At 47.3% G+C, this 17990-nt stretch overlaps 1 protein-coding gene across 2 annotated transcripts in view; it reads right to left on the minus strand.

The window, feature by feature from the left end:
• Positions 1-17346, minus strand: part of FBXL7 (F-box and leucine rich repeat protein 7) — a 308478-nt gene extending 291132 nt beyond the window's left edge. The window contains exon 1 of one of the 2 annotated variants that reach the window (XM_054688426.1): positions 17068-17346. In XM_054688426.1, the coding sequence (XP_054544401.1) occupies positions 17068-17104 (37 nt within the window). In that variant the 5' untranslated portion in view covers positions 17105-17346. The remainder of the gene's footprint in view (positions 1-17067) is intronic. The other variant, XM_054688427.1, reaches the window with a different exon arrangement.
• Positions 17347-17990: the final 644 nt, after the last annotated feature.

Consider the following 17990-nt stretch of genomic DNA (forward strand, 5'->3'; position numbering starts at 1 on the left):
GGCTGCGCGTGTATTTTAGTGCTATCTACACCTGCTCTCACTAAATCCGTCCACATTTGATTACGGTGACTTTAATAGGTTCTGTGATGCCAAGAGGCTTCCTTGCCCTCCTTGGCATTCCTTTTGACCTTTCAGAAACTACCCGTATTCCTTTCTGAGTTTGAGAGCACCGGCTCCCAACTTCACCCACGCTGGCTGTCATTGTGGTGACATCATGTACCTGACGTCCCACATAGGGGGCTAGAACTGCCATGAGGGATCCAAATGAGGATGAGGGTGCATTCTTTAATACCAAGCCTCTCATCCCTGCTGTGAAATGCTCGTCGTCAGGACCACATGTATTCACATTAAACATGGCCCGCCGCATCCCAATCCCCGAAGTACCTGCACCAGCTCAGCGTCCGTCTGCCATCCGCTTCCTGTCTCCGGCACGTCTCCCGCACCAGCCTGTGCTGTCCGTATGGCAGCACTATCCACTCCAGCAGGGTGGGGTCGCCCTGGCCATACCGCCGGCTGTTCTGCAGCCTCTGTCGCAAGGATGGGTGTGAAGTCACGGAGGCCAGTCTCTCCATCTCTTGAGCCATGCAAATAATCCCATCCACCCCCAGGTCCCATAAACGCAGCAGCCAGGCTGCCACGGGTTCCCCTGGCTTCTGGCAGAACTGTTTGCCCAAGTCCACCAGTGCCGCCTGGGTGTGCGGTCAATAGGTAGTAAATTCCGTCATCTGTAGTGGTCCCGCAGCCTGACCCCCGGGGCCAGGGGTCGCTGCCACTTCATTTCCTGAGTCACCACGGGGCGGGACCAGAGCATGGGACCAGCCTCCTCCTGGGTCGGTTTCTCCAACTTCTTCCTCTAGAATCCTCAAATGTTGTTGCAGTATCCGCGTCTCTTCCTGCATCGCATCACGCACTTGCTGGATTCTAGATTGCTCTTGTTGCCTGGTGTAGAGGCAGGAAGGACACTGAGCAGGTTTTCTATGATCCAGCAGACCGGGTAAAGGAGGAGTCAGAGTCCTCAGTGGCTTTTTGCAGGTCTTTTATTGGGATTCAGCGGGTACGTGGCAGGCAGGGGCGCCGGGGGGCCGGGAGGCTGGCAGGCCTCGCAGCCCCCAGCAAGTCTTCACTCTATCTGGGCTCTCGGCTTTTTCTCGGCTTCTCTCGCGGCTTCTGCTGCTTCTTTCTCGGCTTCTCTTTTGGCTTCTGCTGGCGTCCCCATGACGCCGCCCTTAAAAGCCCAGTCTCAGCCCAGGTGAATCCCATCTACCTAGGCCCACACCCTACTCCAGGTGCCCGCCATCAGGCCTGCATTCAGGACAAGGATGCATCACCTACCCTGATGGCGGGAGGGCAGAAAAGCCTGACATTTTTCCTTACCCAACACCTGGACTCTCGCAGGGCTGTGAGAAACACCCATCCCACGGCTCCTGCCGCCTCGCGGGCACTGCATCCACTCAGGGTTTCTTCTGTTTCATACAGGGCCTGTTCCAACTGCCCCGGGGATCCATCTACCTCTGGCCATTCCTGGGGAGGTGCCCACTGGGCGAGGAGACCGGCCACCGGGTACCATCTGCTCGTGGCCGGCCACCTGGTAATCCCTCCCCGGGTTCCAAAGGGTTTCGTCTGCGTAGAGCCGTCCTGCTTTGAACCGTCCTGCAACTACTCCAGTCGTAACACAACCAACCCATCCCGGGCAGGATTATGAGCGGTTCTAGCAGCCACATGCTCTGCGCCGTTGTTTGTGGTCACCGCACTCCTGCACTCCACTGCTCTCCTCCGCCCTCGACACCGCACCACCACACTGCACTCTGCTGCGCCCCCCTTATAAACCAGTCTCTCAGCTCAGCTGTACTCACCTACGCAGGCCCACACCCCACTCCAGAGGCCGCCATCAGGCCTGCACTCAGGACCGCAGGGGTCCGTCATCCATCCTGATGGCGGGAGGGCAGAAAAGCCTGATACTTTTTACCTTACCCTACAGTCACCAAAAGCCCCTCTCCAATCACCAGTCCAGCTTTCACCTAGTGATTCCGCCTCCCTCCACAGCACACAACCCTTCAAGTCTCCATGGGGCCCAATGAACAGCCCCTCTACTCCCATCCAGGTTCGAAATGAATTGAGGATGTAATTTTAAAAAAAGTGGCAGAGGGGGAGAAAAATGACACCTTTATCCCTACGAACTCTAGTCTAGAAACTCTGGCTTCATGCTGAAAGTGAAGTGAAGCCAAGGTCAGCCACAAGGGACCAAAGATAGCTCTGCAAGGGCAGCACCCTCCCAAGGGCAAAGCGGATGGTGCTGGGATATCCATTTAATTTTTCCCAAACTTACCCACCAGGTAAGTACTAGGCCATGTGTGTTATTAGTGACATTCCCGCCACATGGACGTCAGACAAGGAGTGGAGAAGAGCAACCCACACATCTCTCCAAAATTCTCTCCCAGTTGCCTAAGGCTGCCCTTACTAAGTACTTGCCACTGGCTCCCTTCTACCTCCCACCTGTCTTCAAGTTGCCTTCACAACCGTGGGCACCACCTACCTGCCCAGGTGTGAGGCTCAACTAAGGTACCTCATCTACTCCCCCCTTGTAGCTTATCCACTGGTTCCTGGTCCTTGTTAGCCCTTTGTTGTTCCCCTACTTCTCTCAGGAGCCCTTGCTCCTCTGACAAGTCCCTATTCATCTTCCCAGATGCTCTTTAAAGTCATGTCAGGCAGGAAGTCCTCGTGTTCATCCCCAGTACACACCACAGCCAGGTTGGCCTCCCACCACAAGCTTCAGCTCTGTGATGGTTTCTCTAGCACTTTATTATATTCCAGTTACTAGTTAGACTATAGGTCCTTAAATCAGCAACAACTGCCTATATTTTTAACCTCCCCAGATGCACTATCCAGCAGAGATTCTGGTCCATAGATATCTACAAATATTTATTGGATTAGAGTGATCAAGTATCTAAATGCAACTTAGAACATAAAGATGCCACACAAATAAAAATGCATTGCTGGTGCAGAGGAAAGCTGGCACCCCTGAAATATTTCCTCAAAATAAGGAACTAAGCATTATCAAGAAAGATACTCAGGGCCTCCCCGGTGGCACAGCAGTTGAGCGCTGGGCTGCAAAGCTGCCCTCAACCTCTGCAGCACCGGTTCAATCCCTGGCCTCCGGCGAAGGTCCCACACGGCGCACAGACCTCTCCTGTGGCACCCGCTGCTCCCCTCAGCAGTGTACTTCGTCAGTCTGTTTGTTCTGCTCCCCGCTCTGGCGCTGGTGAATTCTCTCACCCTCCCACGCTTCTGACTATACCCAGTGCTTGTATGAATAAATAAATCTTTAAAAAAAAAAAAAAAGAAAGATACTCAAAGAAAATTCTACTTACAAATGTTAACCATGAATTGAGCCTGAATTGGGACTTTATACAGAATCACACAGGAAGAATAATCCAAGAAAACAAAATCTGCAGGCAAATGACAAAAAAAATCTAGGAAACAAGAGATATTGGGGAACGCTGACATCCCCAATTTGACCAGAGTATAGAATGCATAAAGAGAGGTGCCTGAGAAGTTCTCAGGGGGGAAAATCCCACCTTAGCGTACCTTGGATCTCTAGGACCCCAACAAAAAAGGTCGACTTGATTTGCAGACAATAGGTGTTGAAGACTGTTTTCTAAAGGAGTTGCTGGTTAATCATGTTATGGAGACCATATAAAATCTGCATCACTGTAGTACTGATAACATGGAACTAATAATTTGTTTTTCAATTACTTCAAAATTCCTCAAGATCACAGTGACTCCAGGCTTAGAACAGTTTGGTAATCTCAAAGGAACATTCTTTGAGCATAATAAAATGACTAATAAACTATTTAGGATAATCAGGAGACCACATATTAATTTGGAGCCATTTTTTCATTTTGTTTATGATTCCATCCACCTGCTCCTGCATGTTGGATGTGTCTAATGAATCTTTCCCCACCACTTGTCTATCATGTAATAAGCACCATCCATTTCCCAATTCTCTTAATAGACAGTAACAGGAAAAGCTGATTTAAGTAATACCAACGATGACCATCTGTCTCCACTTCTGTATTTTTTCTTTACTATTCTGCCACCAACTACAGTGAGCTCCAGTAATCACTAGTCACAGAGCAGTAGACAGGCAACACTCAGGACCATGGAGGAATTATTGAGATGTCTGATTTCAGTGCCAGAGTTGAACGAATAGATCAGACAGACAAATGGTCTCTAGACCCATCTGCAGTCAATTCTGAGTTACAGCAGCAGAACAACTCAACAAACTCTAACACCATTCTTGAAAAACAGCACCCATAGCAGCAGGGAACTTTAAGCTGTTTTTTTTGTTCTTTTGTCAACTGACTAAGTACTATTGGACAAGTCACATTAGTGCACCGGACTTAATTTCTTAATGCAGATGGTGAAAGTACAAATATGTGGACAGTGATGCATGTCTCTTAAAGGGGATGCATGTCACTTCCCTGAAGGACCTTTCAGGGAAAGCTGGGATTCCCAGAAATATGGGTCCCCAGCAATGGTGTCCTGCCCTTGGTCCCTCCCACAATAGCACTCTATTCCGATGCCTCTTCTGTCTTACACTGGGTTCCCCAGTAAACCCTCTCTTAGATGAGTGAAGTGCAATAAGTTTATTGGGCAGTATCCTTGGGGCCACACTTAGGAAAGGCAAGCAAGAAGGCAGACTGGACACAACCCCACCTGACATAAGGTGGGACACAGGGCTCAGCCAGGCCCATAAGGCTCTGCATACAAGATGGCCCTTCAGAACCATCCTGAATTGCCCTCCTTCCTCAACCAGTGCTTGGTTCGGGGTTGCTCCCTCACCTTGGGTGATGGTAATTTCTGGAGAAGCATTGGGCTGTGAGGCATCAATGGCCAGGCCTATGTGCAACTGTGAGTGCCAAAGACCAACCTGGGAGGGGCCATCTAGACAAAGAAGAAAGAAGCATTGGCTTCCAATTTTCTGAAAGTAAGAAAAAAATGGAGAAGCATGTTGCGGAAGAGAAATGGATTTCAAAAGACAGAAAATCAGCTTCAATCTACTAAATCTTGGCCAAACTCTTGGCCAAACCATGCATTTCTTTGTGCCTCAATCGTCTTTCTCTGGAAGGTGATCTGAGGTCACTTTTCATATGAAAATATCTGTGATTCCAGTCCAAATGTCATTCCTGTTCAATATCCAAAGCCCTTTTGTTACTTACCTCAAGGCTGAAAAATATCCCTAAGTGGGGGAACATAAAAAATCTCCAGCAGCGCCTGAAATTCATATTTGTTTAAGTGTGAAGAGATGATCAGCAGCAGCAGCAGCAGATTCAACTCTACACATGACAGTGGACACATAGCAACCCCAAGATTAAATTAGATTTGCAGGCAGCAGCTTGGGGATTTTGACATTAGACTGAATAAAATTATTCAGTTAGTTGTATCTTTATTACCCACGCTCCCCCTGTGAGGCAATTTTCTTTATTGGAAGTAAAGCAACCCCAACCAAAGCACTTAAAAATGATCCTTTTCCTGTTTTTATTAGCTCGTATCAAAGAAATGACTATTTGAAGTACAACCAAGGGGAGGGAATTGGTTTTTTATTGTTCAGTTCATGTTAGGAGTAGAGAAAGATTCCCCAAGGAAATACGCAGTCTCTCAAACAAAGTTGCAGGGTAATCAACAGGAGAATTCTTTTGAGAGAGATGGAAAATAGAGAAAATTATTAAAATATAATTAAGTAAGCAAAGTGGATGCAAACTAAAAAGTGAGAAGTAAGCTATTCAGGACAGAGGTGGCACATGTTGAAACTAACTTCCACAGCGAGATGCATGAGTCAGTCTTCCCAACAACAGAGCAGCTGTTGGTCTTTAGAACCGAACCCCAAAACATAGCACGAGCATATGAACATTGCTTATGAATGAGCTCACGCTCTGGCACTTCAAACAAAGGTCAGCGAGGCTCACCGTCAGGTGGGGAACAAATCCTACCAAGGAGGCAGTGAGTCCTGGCCTCTGAGCTGAACTTACATTCAGGAAACAAACAACCCAAAGCGTGACTCCTGCGGCCTGGACCCACGTCAGGCCCGTTCATGAAGTCCAGGCACCTCCACCCCACAAAGCTCCATTTGCTGTTTCTTTAGCTAGATTTTCACAATGAGCCTTTGTCTGAAGTTGTTTCTCTTACAGATGCCTTATTATTAAGGAAAAACATGACACTCTAATTTCAATTGTATTTTTAAAATTCCTTACACTATATGTATTTCTCTGAATTATAGGGGAAAAATAGATGTGAGGCATAATAGATTTTGCTTAATTTATAGGAAGGGGGTATTCAACTATACACTGATAGACATGCATACACACCCATGTACATCCTCACACATCTCCACGCATACACCTGCACACACATACACACTACACACGTGCATCAATACACCCATCAACACACATTCACTTACACACACATGCACATGCACGCATGCACACGCACACACACACACACACACACTACAGCTCAATGTGCTTTACTTTATGGGGAAAGTTGATGATTTCAGTTCCGATATTAGCAATGTGGGAAGCCAGAGGCAAAAGATCTACTAGAAGCCATTCCAATCATACCAGACACACACAATAACTTCTATATCTTGTATAATAAAAAGGATAAAAATAGAGGTGCAATGTTTTCAACAGAAAGCAGCTCCATGCATATGTTTAAAAGGATTCATAATCCTATGACTCCCCTTAGTCCAAAGAGAGAAAACAAGGTCAAATAAATTATTCTTATTTAAAGATCAAATTTTTAAATGTTTTCTAAATTAATAATTTACTGAAATTATCACATAAAATCAGTTTCTAAGTTAGCTGGCACAAGTACTTTCAAATAATGTAACTGTCAATAAAAACTGGCATAATCCCATTTTACTCAATACTAGTCACTGAAAAGAAGTCATAGTATGATTATGACAACTCTCAATCAGCGAAGTTATAAGTCTTCAGCAACTGCATTCAACAATGCTGAACAGCTACTTCTTTCATTTTTCCTTAAATACACAAGTTCAACTGCTTTTATTCATAAGAAATAACCACAGTATTAAAAGCTACTTTCGGTTAGCTTGTCCTCAGAATAAAACATATATCCAGAGAAACTTCTTTGTGTAGATGAACAAAATGTCCAAGTGGAAGAAGAATTCACCAAAAATATGAGTGGGTCTTCATAAGCTTGTTTCAGATCCAGTAAAATTCATGGCTACAGTTTCAATCATCATATATTTGTTTAACAGAAATATACTGAGGACCTGCTAAGCAAGAGGGTTATATATTCACATCAGGAGGGAGATATGGGGTGAGCAAGGAATAAACACAAAAGGAATAGAAGACATTAGGGACTAACGCAGAGGACAGTGAGTAGAAAGAAAAGCAAGACGAAATTAATGAGATAGATTTCTATCAACTCATCCTAAAGGGCTTGCCCCCAACATGAAACTCTCCCCAAGACCTCTGAGGAATGTGGTTACTCAATAGCAAGGCATGTAAGAAGAGAACTAGGGGTCCAGGGATGCTGAGGGGCCCCACTAGAGTTGATTCTCTGATCGTCCCAGGAGTAAAACAAATTCTAAACATTGTGTGTGAAGGAAACACCCTCAACACCCCAGTTTATCAGGTAGTAAGCGCACCCTAACGAGTGATGTCATGGTCACTGTACAATTACCCCTTCACAGCCTCATTATAATAATTGTATCACCACGGTACAGTCTACAGGCTGAGACCACCAATGGGAACCAGGTTTCTCTACTTTAACTTCCGCTGCAAAAGCACCTAAAGGACCCTCACAGTCACCTCTGGGTGCAAACAATTTGAAATATTCAAGAATGCAGTGACAATCCCCCAGGCCGATCAGATTCCGCTTCTTCTTGGGGCACTTAAGGAGAATGATGGTGAAATGGAAGTGGACTAGGTTGGGCATCCTAGAAAGCCCCATCCCGTCTTCACTGCAAAATCAACACCTTTAATCTGCAAAGGCTCAGTGTCCTCACCTTTAAATGGGGGATAATGGCAGTCACCCTCCCTCTGTCCCTGGGGTGGTAAATAAGATTAGTTTTTGAAAAGCTTAATGGTTTCCAAAGCAATTTCATAGACATAAGCATGGGGCGGCCTCCCAGGGGCTGGCAAAGGAGAAGGGCAAATTCTCAAATCCATATTGGAGTAATTCCCCCTATTAACGGCTGTTTCGAATCCATTGTTTTGAAACCAGAGGGAAATCTAAGATATAAATTATAAGCTATTTAGGAAGGAAAAGCCATGTGCACGCCGCTCTTGCCCTCCATCAGCTTTTGTTTGTGAGCAGGTGCCAAGGCTATCCCAGGGAAAGGGCAATCCAGGACCAGGCCCTGAAAAACCCTCCACGCCATTCCGCACACCACGGACTCGGGAGAAGACCCCGTGTTCCACGCTGAAGTTGGCAGAGGCACTAGTTAGCCTGCCAGCTGCCAGCACCCTGCTGCCCACTGGCCGGCCACGTGTCCCTGGAAGGGCCAGGTAAAAGATCCCTTTATTTTTTGCTCATTTAGTCCATAAAACTGTCACTTTTTTTAAAAAATGGCTACTTCTCAGTCACTGCATATTCAAACACAAACAAAACCCAGACGGGGAGAGAAGTGGGTTCTCCAGTCTGAGGAGACAGGAGGGGTGGGGGTCGGGGAGGCCACACCAGCACAGACTTGGGGATTTCAGGGGTGTCAGGCCATTCACACACCGGGCCCCTGGCAGGGGTGAGCCTGGAAGCTTCGTGTGGGCAACTATAAAATGGGATCACCAACCAGCCCCACCTCCCGGCTGGCTTAACCTCTGCAAGTGTTAAGTCTACAGTGATCACAGGGGGCGGGGTCTCTATAATGACAAACATAGTCGAGACTACCAAATGGCTATTAACGACCATTTTTGTTTCATGAGCTAAGATATTTTGCAGGGAAAAATCTTCCATGAGAGAGCAATCGGTATTCAAATTCCCATTTTGCAGAATCTTTTCCCTGTCCCTGGCTTGCGGCTTGATTCTTCCCACCCCCCACCCCCCCACCCTGCTCTCCTGCTCCCTGCGGGCTCAGCTCCTCTGACAGCTGGCTGCTACCCTGGCCCGTCGTGGACTTCACTCAGATGCTGCCACTATTTGAGTCAAGCGTTCACAAGCCAACAAGTCCAAGTGCAGATTTAAGCAGCCTCTTCCGGACATCTCCACCTGGCCAAAAAAGTGGATGACTTGCGCCAGAAGGTCAATCCACAAGTGGAAGAAAAATTCCTGAAGTTTCTCTCCAGAAATTTTGGTTTTCTCCCCGTTGCTACAGCTGCTTGGAAAAAAAAAAAAAAAGCAGCAAAGGAATTTACCACAGAAAGGGTAGCAAACAAAAAAATGTTTTAATAACATTTCTACACATTGCTCATGGCTTCTAAAGTTACAATTATGAGTTCATGCAGTGTTAACAACTGTTTTTCATTTTGTTACTGGTTGAGAATTTCAATAGGAATTGATAGAATGAGCACATCGAATGCACAACCTAGTCAGGATTTACAGTTCCAGAAACAGTGCCCACTTCTTCAACCACGGAACGGGGAAATGTTGACCATGTGTTTATACTTCATTACCGAGGAAAATGCAGAGATGGTTAATGATTATTCATGTCACAAGTATTACAGTTGTAGTCTTTGGGGCATTAACTAACACATTTTAAGGCTGGCATTCCCTTCGCTGCAGCTTGCAGTCTTGGGCACGACCCAGGTTGGGCAGGTATTTCGGTCCCTTCCCTGAAACATTCCAAATCCCCACTTACAGAACCCATGGGAATCACTCTGCATGAAATAAACCAGCTGAACAATGTCGGGTAACAACTAGGAAAAGTCTCTTTTAAAAAAGTTTCTGTGGGGGATCTGAGCGACTCCCCCCATTACCTGTTTTGTTGCTGTTGTGGTTGTTTTTGAAACATCCGCATCCTGTATCTATTTCTGGAATGGCAGACACTGCAGATTTGTCATGACTGAGTGAGGACTCTACCCTTGCATACACACACTCCTCACTGTCACCCCCACTGAGTCCGGTGGAGGACGTGGTGCCACCTGGGAAGCCACACCTGGCATCTCATTCTGAAACTGCCCGCCGCCAGCCTCCATGCTCAGGTAAACACTGAACTTCCTTCTTTGAGCAAGTCTTATCTCATCTAGAGAATAATGCAGTGAGTGGACGGAAGAAGGCGTCTGAATTTCTAGAACGAGAACCAAAGGAAGCAAACTGGGCCAAGTCATCTGAAGTGGACGTTGTTAGCACCTGCAAGGCCTGCTGTTCTGACCCACACATTCAGAAACCGTGCTGAAGAAAGGCTGTTACTTTCTGACAAGATGGCATCCTTGTGTTTCCAGTCAATGCAGAACTCCGCCTAAATATTTCCAGCCACCAATGCCAACTCAGTGTCTTAGATACGAAGGGAAAACATGTATTCAAGACTGTCTGCAGAAGTGCAATTAAGGGTCTTAAGTGTTCTAGGTCTACAGGTTTAATGGTGAGAATAAGAGTAACAGTGCAGGTGGTCAGCAGCCAGGACTGCACTGAAAATGAGAGCAAGTCACTTCTCCACTCCAATTTTTGAATCAGAAGGTTGTGTCCCACAGAAGACAGGGAAGTAAAATTAGTAGGTTTTCCAATTAACATCTAAATGTTATTATCATTATATCGAGGTAGTTGCACACTCATGTAAGAGAAAGAGGGAGAGAGAGGTGGAAGGAAGAAAGGCAGGAGGGTGAGCGGGAACCAACTTAGAGAAAGTGGGGAGGGGGTACCTTTTTTTTTTTTTTTTTTTTTTAAAGATTCATTTATTTATTTATACAAGCACTAGGTACAGTCAGAAGCGGGAGGGTGAGAGAAGTCACCAGAGCCAGAGCGGGGAGCAGAGCAGGCAGAAGGACCGAAGTACACTGCTGAGGGGAGCAGCGGGCGCGGCAGGGGATGTCTGCGTGCCATGTGGGACCCTCCCTGGCAGCCGGGGATGGGAGGGGGTACCTTTTAACCGCTAAATGGTCGAAATGTGTTGGGAGGGGTGGCAGCAACAGAATTAGAACAATCACCCTTCTAAAACAGGTCAGTTAGAGGGTGATGAAGTGATGAATAGAGCTGATCTTTCAGCAGTGAACTTAAAGAATATACAGATACTGATTTATGATGAGGAACACCTGAAGTTTATATAAAGTTATAATGCAATGTTATCAATTATAAAGTAATGTTTAAAAGTTATGAGCAAATGAAAATTATTTCTCCAAAACCAAACAGAAAGCAAAAAAAAAGCAGCCCTTCATCAAACATAGCTGCACATAATAGAATGTGCGTTCGGGGAACTTGCTGGAGCGCCCTAAGTTAGACCCCACACTCATGGAGAAACCTCGAGCACAACATTCCTTTACTATGGACACCTATTTCCCACATTGAAAGTTTTATCTCCTCACTATCTCAGATGTGGAAGCTCTGATGGCAATAATCTCCCTGAGACTGAGCCAAATCTCCTCTCTAGTAACTTACACGAAGTGGACTTGGATCAGCCCTCTGAAAATTAATATTCATCATCACAGAGCTTCAAATATATTTAAGTATTAGGCTTCTAATTCTCGTGTGTTTCCTTCTTCATTACTGAAAGAATTTATTCACTCTAGATTTTATTCAAGATGCCATCAAATATCTTAATACATCCCTAATACCATCTTAAGATACATGATATCAAGTAAACAACCAAGTAAATTCTTTAAACAGCTTCCAAAGACACCAGTAGATAAGGGTTAAGGTCAAAAGTGACTATTACTCAAAATCAACCCCAAATTCATTCTGTTTCAAAGGGCAGATGGAATTAATACCACGTTGTTGTGAGTTGATACGCATGGGGGAAAAAAAAGTTACCTCTATTTTTCTGTTGTTTTAAAAAGATTCCCCAAATTGCTGGAAGTATCTTCTCATGGGCAGACCAAAGACGGTATCCTTAGTTGCACTAATGCTTTGATTTGAACTGAACAGTGGAATCAGTATCAGTGATCGTCTGAGTTTCATAAGAGTGAAATTACTGACTGGAGGCAAAAGGCAAAGATTTACTTCTATTACAGAACTACAGAAACCTCTGGAGGTATGTCCAGGCCAGTATTTACAAATACGGTACATCAGGCAGCTGCTACTTCTAGTCAACCAAGGGGAGAGAAGTCCTAGGCAATCCCCAATACACATAAACACATACAGCACATACACCAGTATCAATTACAAAGCATCTGATATAACTGGATGAAACACATCAGCAAAGACTCTAGGCAAAAAATATATCCAGTGGCTCGGTAGACTGTTTCATTTTAACTGACAGTGTGTGAGCAATGATGCTGCACTTACATAAAAACAAGGATTTGTGCCCTCCAATGTGTAGTTTCCACTTTGGCACAAGCAGACATACACGCAAGTACATATATATGTATATATGTGTATATATATATATATATACACATATATGCATGTGTATATATAATACTTACATATAAATATATATGATAAACATGTTTATATATAATTTATATAATAAAATTTATAAATAAATATAAATAACACAGTAGTTCAAAGTAACAGTCAACATGCTACCTAGATCCACTTCCTTTAATCTTGGCCCAAATGCAAACTTTTCAGTAAGTCTCGTGCTGACCACTCTAATAAAAATTGCAACAACCTCTTCCTCCCAATTCCAAGTAATCCTAATATAACTTTATTCAGAGAGCTTGGCCTCTTGAAACATATCACAGGGTTTACTGAATGAACATGTGCGTGTGTGTGTGTGTGTGTGTATAATTGCTTCACTTCCCCTCCCCCCCCAACATACACCCATCCATGCACACAAGCAGACAGAGATTCTAAATGCACACACACAAACACAGAATTGACAGGGACAGAATCTTGATGTTCCTCCTGTACTTCAGGACTCTGGAAGAGTTCCTGGTGCATATCAGGAAATAAGAGGTTGACCTGTATTAGCTAAATGGAAGAATAAATGACTCTGGGCTCAGACAGACTTGGCCTTGAATCCCAATTCCACCTATACCAGCAATGATCATCCTTCAGTACCTGTGCTCCCTGGCCTCAGTATAAGGGGGAGCATGGGAGCGCCCGCCCAGAGGCTTGTCAGGAGGATGACATGAGTCAGTATCTAACAAGGGTTTGGAATCACGCTTGGACACAGTAAGCTTCAATAAATGTCAGCTGCTGTCAGTATTATTTTGTCAAGATGAGTTTCTCAAGGTGGTGATGGCTTGTGATGATTTATGCTCTCAGGCAACTGGCTCTCCTCATACCTGACAGCACAGATCTGAGATGGTTAAAAGGGACAGGAGGCCTTTCGTGATGGAGGAGCAGAGCTACCAAGGGTCACACCCCATCCCTAAAGTTCACCAGCTCAATTCAACAACACACAGGCTTTTGCAAAGGAGCTGTTAACAATGTAAGTATTTCTGCCTCAGACCTGCTCCAGTAGAATAAACATAACAATGAGACCTATGAGTGAGGGTAAGCTCGGAGACCTTAAAAGGCAGAGAAGGCAGTTAGACTGTGGCTACTTGAACAGAAAGATTTGTTTATTTGGCTTAACTGCAGTCAAAGCTAATGGTCCTAATGGCATTGAATCACCCCAACTGATTCTCCAGATTTCTATGCAGGGGCTGTAACTTACACTTTATGAAAGAAGATACAGAGAAAAAACAGCCCTCCGTAAAATAATTTACCAGAACATACTAATCATTTAGACATTCGCTTATGTTTCTAGAAAGCTGAAGATCAGGAATTTTCATGGTAAATTTTTCCTGGAGCTAAATCCAGGTCTGCCTAAAAGCAGTAAGGAGAAAAATTAAACCATTGACCTGAATGTTGACTATTTAGAAAAACAAAACATTCTGAAAACAACTCATTGATTCCAACACTTTAAGAGGGGTGGGGGTAGGGGCAGGGAACAGGGGTTTCAGGACTGACAGGAGAGGAGGTAGGAGGCAGTGAGGTAGACAGAGGTGAAGGATAAGGGGGTGACAAAAGGGGAAGGAGGTACTTGCTAACTCCCTGTAATAACAATGTTACCTTCCCTGCTTATTACAATGTCTTCCCAAGGTTAATCACATGAAGTGGTATGTTGAGGCATTTTCATTATAAGAACAAACCATGATGAATGCCTGCAGGCTGAAGGATTAGATCCTGCTACATATTGCCTATAAAGGCTGTTTCTTCTCTCCCTAGAGAAGTAAGATCCCGTGAACTTGGGGGAATGGAGCAATAGTACAGTAGCTAAAGTGAAGCTAAAATCAAATTTGCAGACTCCCAAGTCATTGCTCTGGTCTCTACAAGAACTCCCCAAACTTTAACATGTACAAGACAAATGTTTCGCAGTTCCAGAGAGAACCCAAGATTCTGCATTTATGACAAGGTCCCCCGTGACAGCGATGCTGCTGGGGCTCGTATTACACAGAGTAGGAAGTCTCTGCCCCAATTGCGCCTGCCAAGGTGAGCCTCATGAGTACCATTTTTTAATGAAAAAGGTATTTTCCAGGAGCAAGAGAAAGTGAGATTATATATGAAATACTGAAATTTCAACCTTTCTAACGATTCAACAATATTTGTAACTTTAAAGTTGGTTTCCATTTACATGGTGGTATCAACTGTAAAATAGGCTTATACTGAAGATTTTTAAAGTATACACAAATACTAATACTTTTGAGTTGCATGATCTCTCACTGCAATCTGTAGATATGCATTCATTAATAATTCCCCCCCGGGGGGTTTCAAGATCCATACCTAAGTTGCACTAATTCAATAAAACGATCTAATTCTCGTCCACTTTGAGAACAGAGCTACTGTGACCAGGTGGGCTTCACTTTCTTTGAAATGTGAACAGGTAAAAAAGATGATACTGGCAACCACATTCCAATAGGTTTAGTTGCACAGATTTTGCCACCCGTGAACTCAGCGTCACAAAGCTGACCGTACCCATTTCCATAGGCAGTGGAATCCTCTTCCAGGAGAGGTTCAGTGTAACTGGGTGCAAGAAAAGATTTTTTCCTCCAAAGTTCATGTTGCTTCTATTTGTCTATTTTTTCTTCGCTTACCACAGAGGAATCTCGATGCACTGGAAAAGAGTGGATGTAAACTAAACACTGTGTGTCCCTCCAGCCAAAACTCAGTTACCTCCCAAAACTTGCTATTGGTCCCCTTGAATCAGCTGAGCCCCAGAGCTTTTTCCTATAAAAAGTCCACAGTGTATCTAAATCTGATCCCAGTAAAATTTCACTGGGCTGAAGTGAAAATGCAGAGGTAGCATTTACGGATAACAGCTGGAGAACATTAGTTTCTGTCTCTCCTTTTCACTCCCAAGGGTTGCAAATTCTGCTGTTCAGACAGGAAGTCGTCATACACCACACACTGCACAATACAAGAATGCTGGGCTCGAACAAGTTGCAGTGGATTAGGAGAGTGTGGAGGTTGTGTTCAGGAACTCAGGGCAGGGATTCCACGTTCCTCTGGGAGCCAAACACTCTTTCCCCCAAACACAATTCAAGTAGCACAAAGTCTGCACTCCTGGTGTTGATAAGTGAGCACTTTACTCCCTGGAAGCTTTTGAATAACTCAGAGTGGGAAGTTGTGCTTTTCATTCCTCATCTTTCATGTTTGCACAAATTTTAAAAACATTCACTCCAAGAAGCTTGGGGGAGGGGCTGAGATTCCCCAGTAATATCTTTTTGCATAATTTCATGTCTGCTATCTAAAAAAGACAATTTTTTAAACATTTTTTTTTAAATGAAAATGTCCCGGAAAATCTCACATAACTGCCCAGGGTCAGGAACTCTGCATATGTGTGTGTGTGTGTGTGTACACATATATATGCATACACACATATGTATCACGTGTGTGTATAAGTAATTTGAAACATGATGATCTGGAAAAGAATCATTTAAACATAAGATTCTTGCGGGTCTGGTCTTTTAGGGTCGATTTCTGCGGTAATTTCGCAAAGCTGATGAGAATCGCACAGGGACACAAGTTCGGGGCAACATCCACATGCGGTGGCCACAGCTACAAGTTTTGAACAGGATGATAGGCGATCCCCCAACACCACATGCTGAATAGCTATTCTGCATTCCTACCAGTTTGCAGGCGCTGGACCCCATTTGCAACCGCCTGTCCTCTGGGGGCGGGCGGTAAAATCGCCCGGGCCTTCCACGGCCCCCCAGCCAGCCAAGCGCACTGAAGACAAACCTTCCTAACTTTTGAACTGCAGGAAATGCCTTTGCCTTGTGCACATCGGGGGCATGCAGTTAATCAGCAGGGTTAGGCTTTATGCAAAGAGCGGGAGGAGGGGCGAGGGAGAAGCCAACCCACACATCCATCATCCTTTTAGGAGTAGGTGGGGTTTAAAGTTTCCCCAACTTCCAAGTTCCCACTTGACAGGCAATATTTCTGTGCAATTTCCAGCCCCTCAGAACAGATGGTCCTTTGCCCGTCTTGAGCCCCAAGGGAGCCCAGACAAAGCCCCCAGTTACTCCTCGCCTCGCGGGGCCCTAGGTGGTCAGTTTCACGCAGTGGTCCGCCCAGGGGCAGTGAGCAGAGAGTGGAAACTTAACTTCTTCCAGAAGTTTTTCTTGCTACGGGAGAGCCCAGGGAAGCGCAGCACAAAGGCCTGGGAAAGTTTTCACTGCGTTATTTTCCAAAAACGTCTTTCACCATCTGCCAAGCGACCATCCTAAACCCCCGATGCCCAGCAAGGAAAACGGAGGCGCGTGTGTTCAAAAACGAGGCACAAGGGCTACCGCGCCGTCCCGGAGGCACCGGGCGGGCTGCTCCAGGAGACCCCCACGGCGGGAGCGCATCCCCGGCGCGCCGCGGCGCGCAGCGCCAACGGGAAGGTGACGGCGCGGACACGGTGCCAAGTGGGGGTGCGCCACGGCGGCGGGCGAGGACCTTCCTCCCCAGACGGGCGCGCGAGGGGAAGGGAGGGGGGCGCTCCGGGCGCCGGCGGACGGGCGGCCCACTCACCCTCGCTGCCGTACTGTTTGCCATTGTTCGCGCCCATCCTGCCGCCGTCATGCCCGCCGTCTCCCCGGACACTCCATAGCTGGGGCGCACCGCCCGCGCGCTCCGCCGAGGAAAGCCCGCCCGACGGGACCGTTAGCTGCGCATCCCCCGCGCTCCGGGGCCGCTCTCCGGCCGGGGGTGGCCGCTGCGCTGCGGTGGGAGGGGGCGCGGCGTCCCCGCGCGGCACCCCGAGGGCTCCGGGTGGTGGGGCTGGGGCGGCGGCCGCTCAGCAGCCGCGCTCGGGGCCGGAGGGCGCAGCGCCGCCGACCGCCCGCGCCCCGGGGCCGCCCCGAGGCTCGCCGCGCCGCCGCCGCCGGGTCCCCATCCGCCCGCCCCGATCCCCCCGCGGTGGGCGCTGAGCCGCGCGGGCGGCCCGGGCTCGGGGGTCGGCCGCTGCTCCCCGCGCCCCCGCGCACCCGCGGCTCCCCGGGGAGGGCGCGGCGGCCACTTGTTGCGGGTGCCCGGAGCAAGCGAGACTCGCGGCCCGGCGCTGCTCGCCCGCGGGCCGGACTTTTGTTAGCGCCAGGCGCCTCCTCTCGCCGCCCAGCGTCAATCACAGCTGGAGCCCCGGGGAGGGAGGCCGGCGCGGAGATGCGCGGCCTTTTAAAGGGGCAGCGCGCCTTTTCGGGGCTCCCGCCCCGCGCCCCAGCCCGGGCGCAGGCCCCGGGGCCGCCGGCCCCGCCGAGGGGGAGCCGGGGACGCGGCTCCGGGCGCCGCCTCGCCGCTGGGCCCCGCGCGCTCGGCCCCCGGCTGGCTGGCGAGGGGAGCCGCCGGGCGGCCTCGGCACCCCGCGGGCCGCCTGCAAGGGTGGCCCGTTCCCGGCGCGAGGGCGCCGCGGGGAGCTCGCTTCGGGGTCCGGGTCTGCAGGCAGCGTCAGGTCCGCC

Source organism: Talpa occidentalis, unplaced genomic scaffold, assembly GCF_014898055.3.
Source record: "Talpa occidentalis isolate TD23 unplaced genomic scaffold, MPIMG_talOcc4v2.1 talOcc4.6, whole genome shotgun sequence".
Classification (NCBI taxonomy): domain Eukaryota; kingdom Metazoa; phylum Chordata; class Mammalia; order Eulipotyphla; family Talpidae; genus Talpa; species Talpa occidentalis.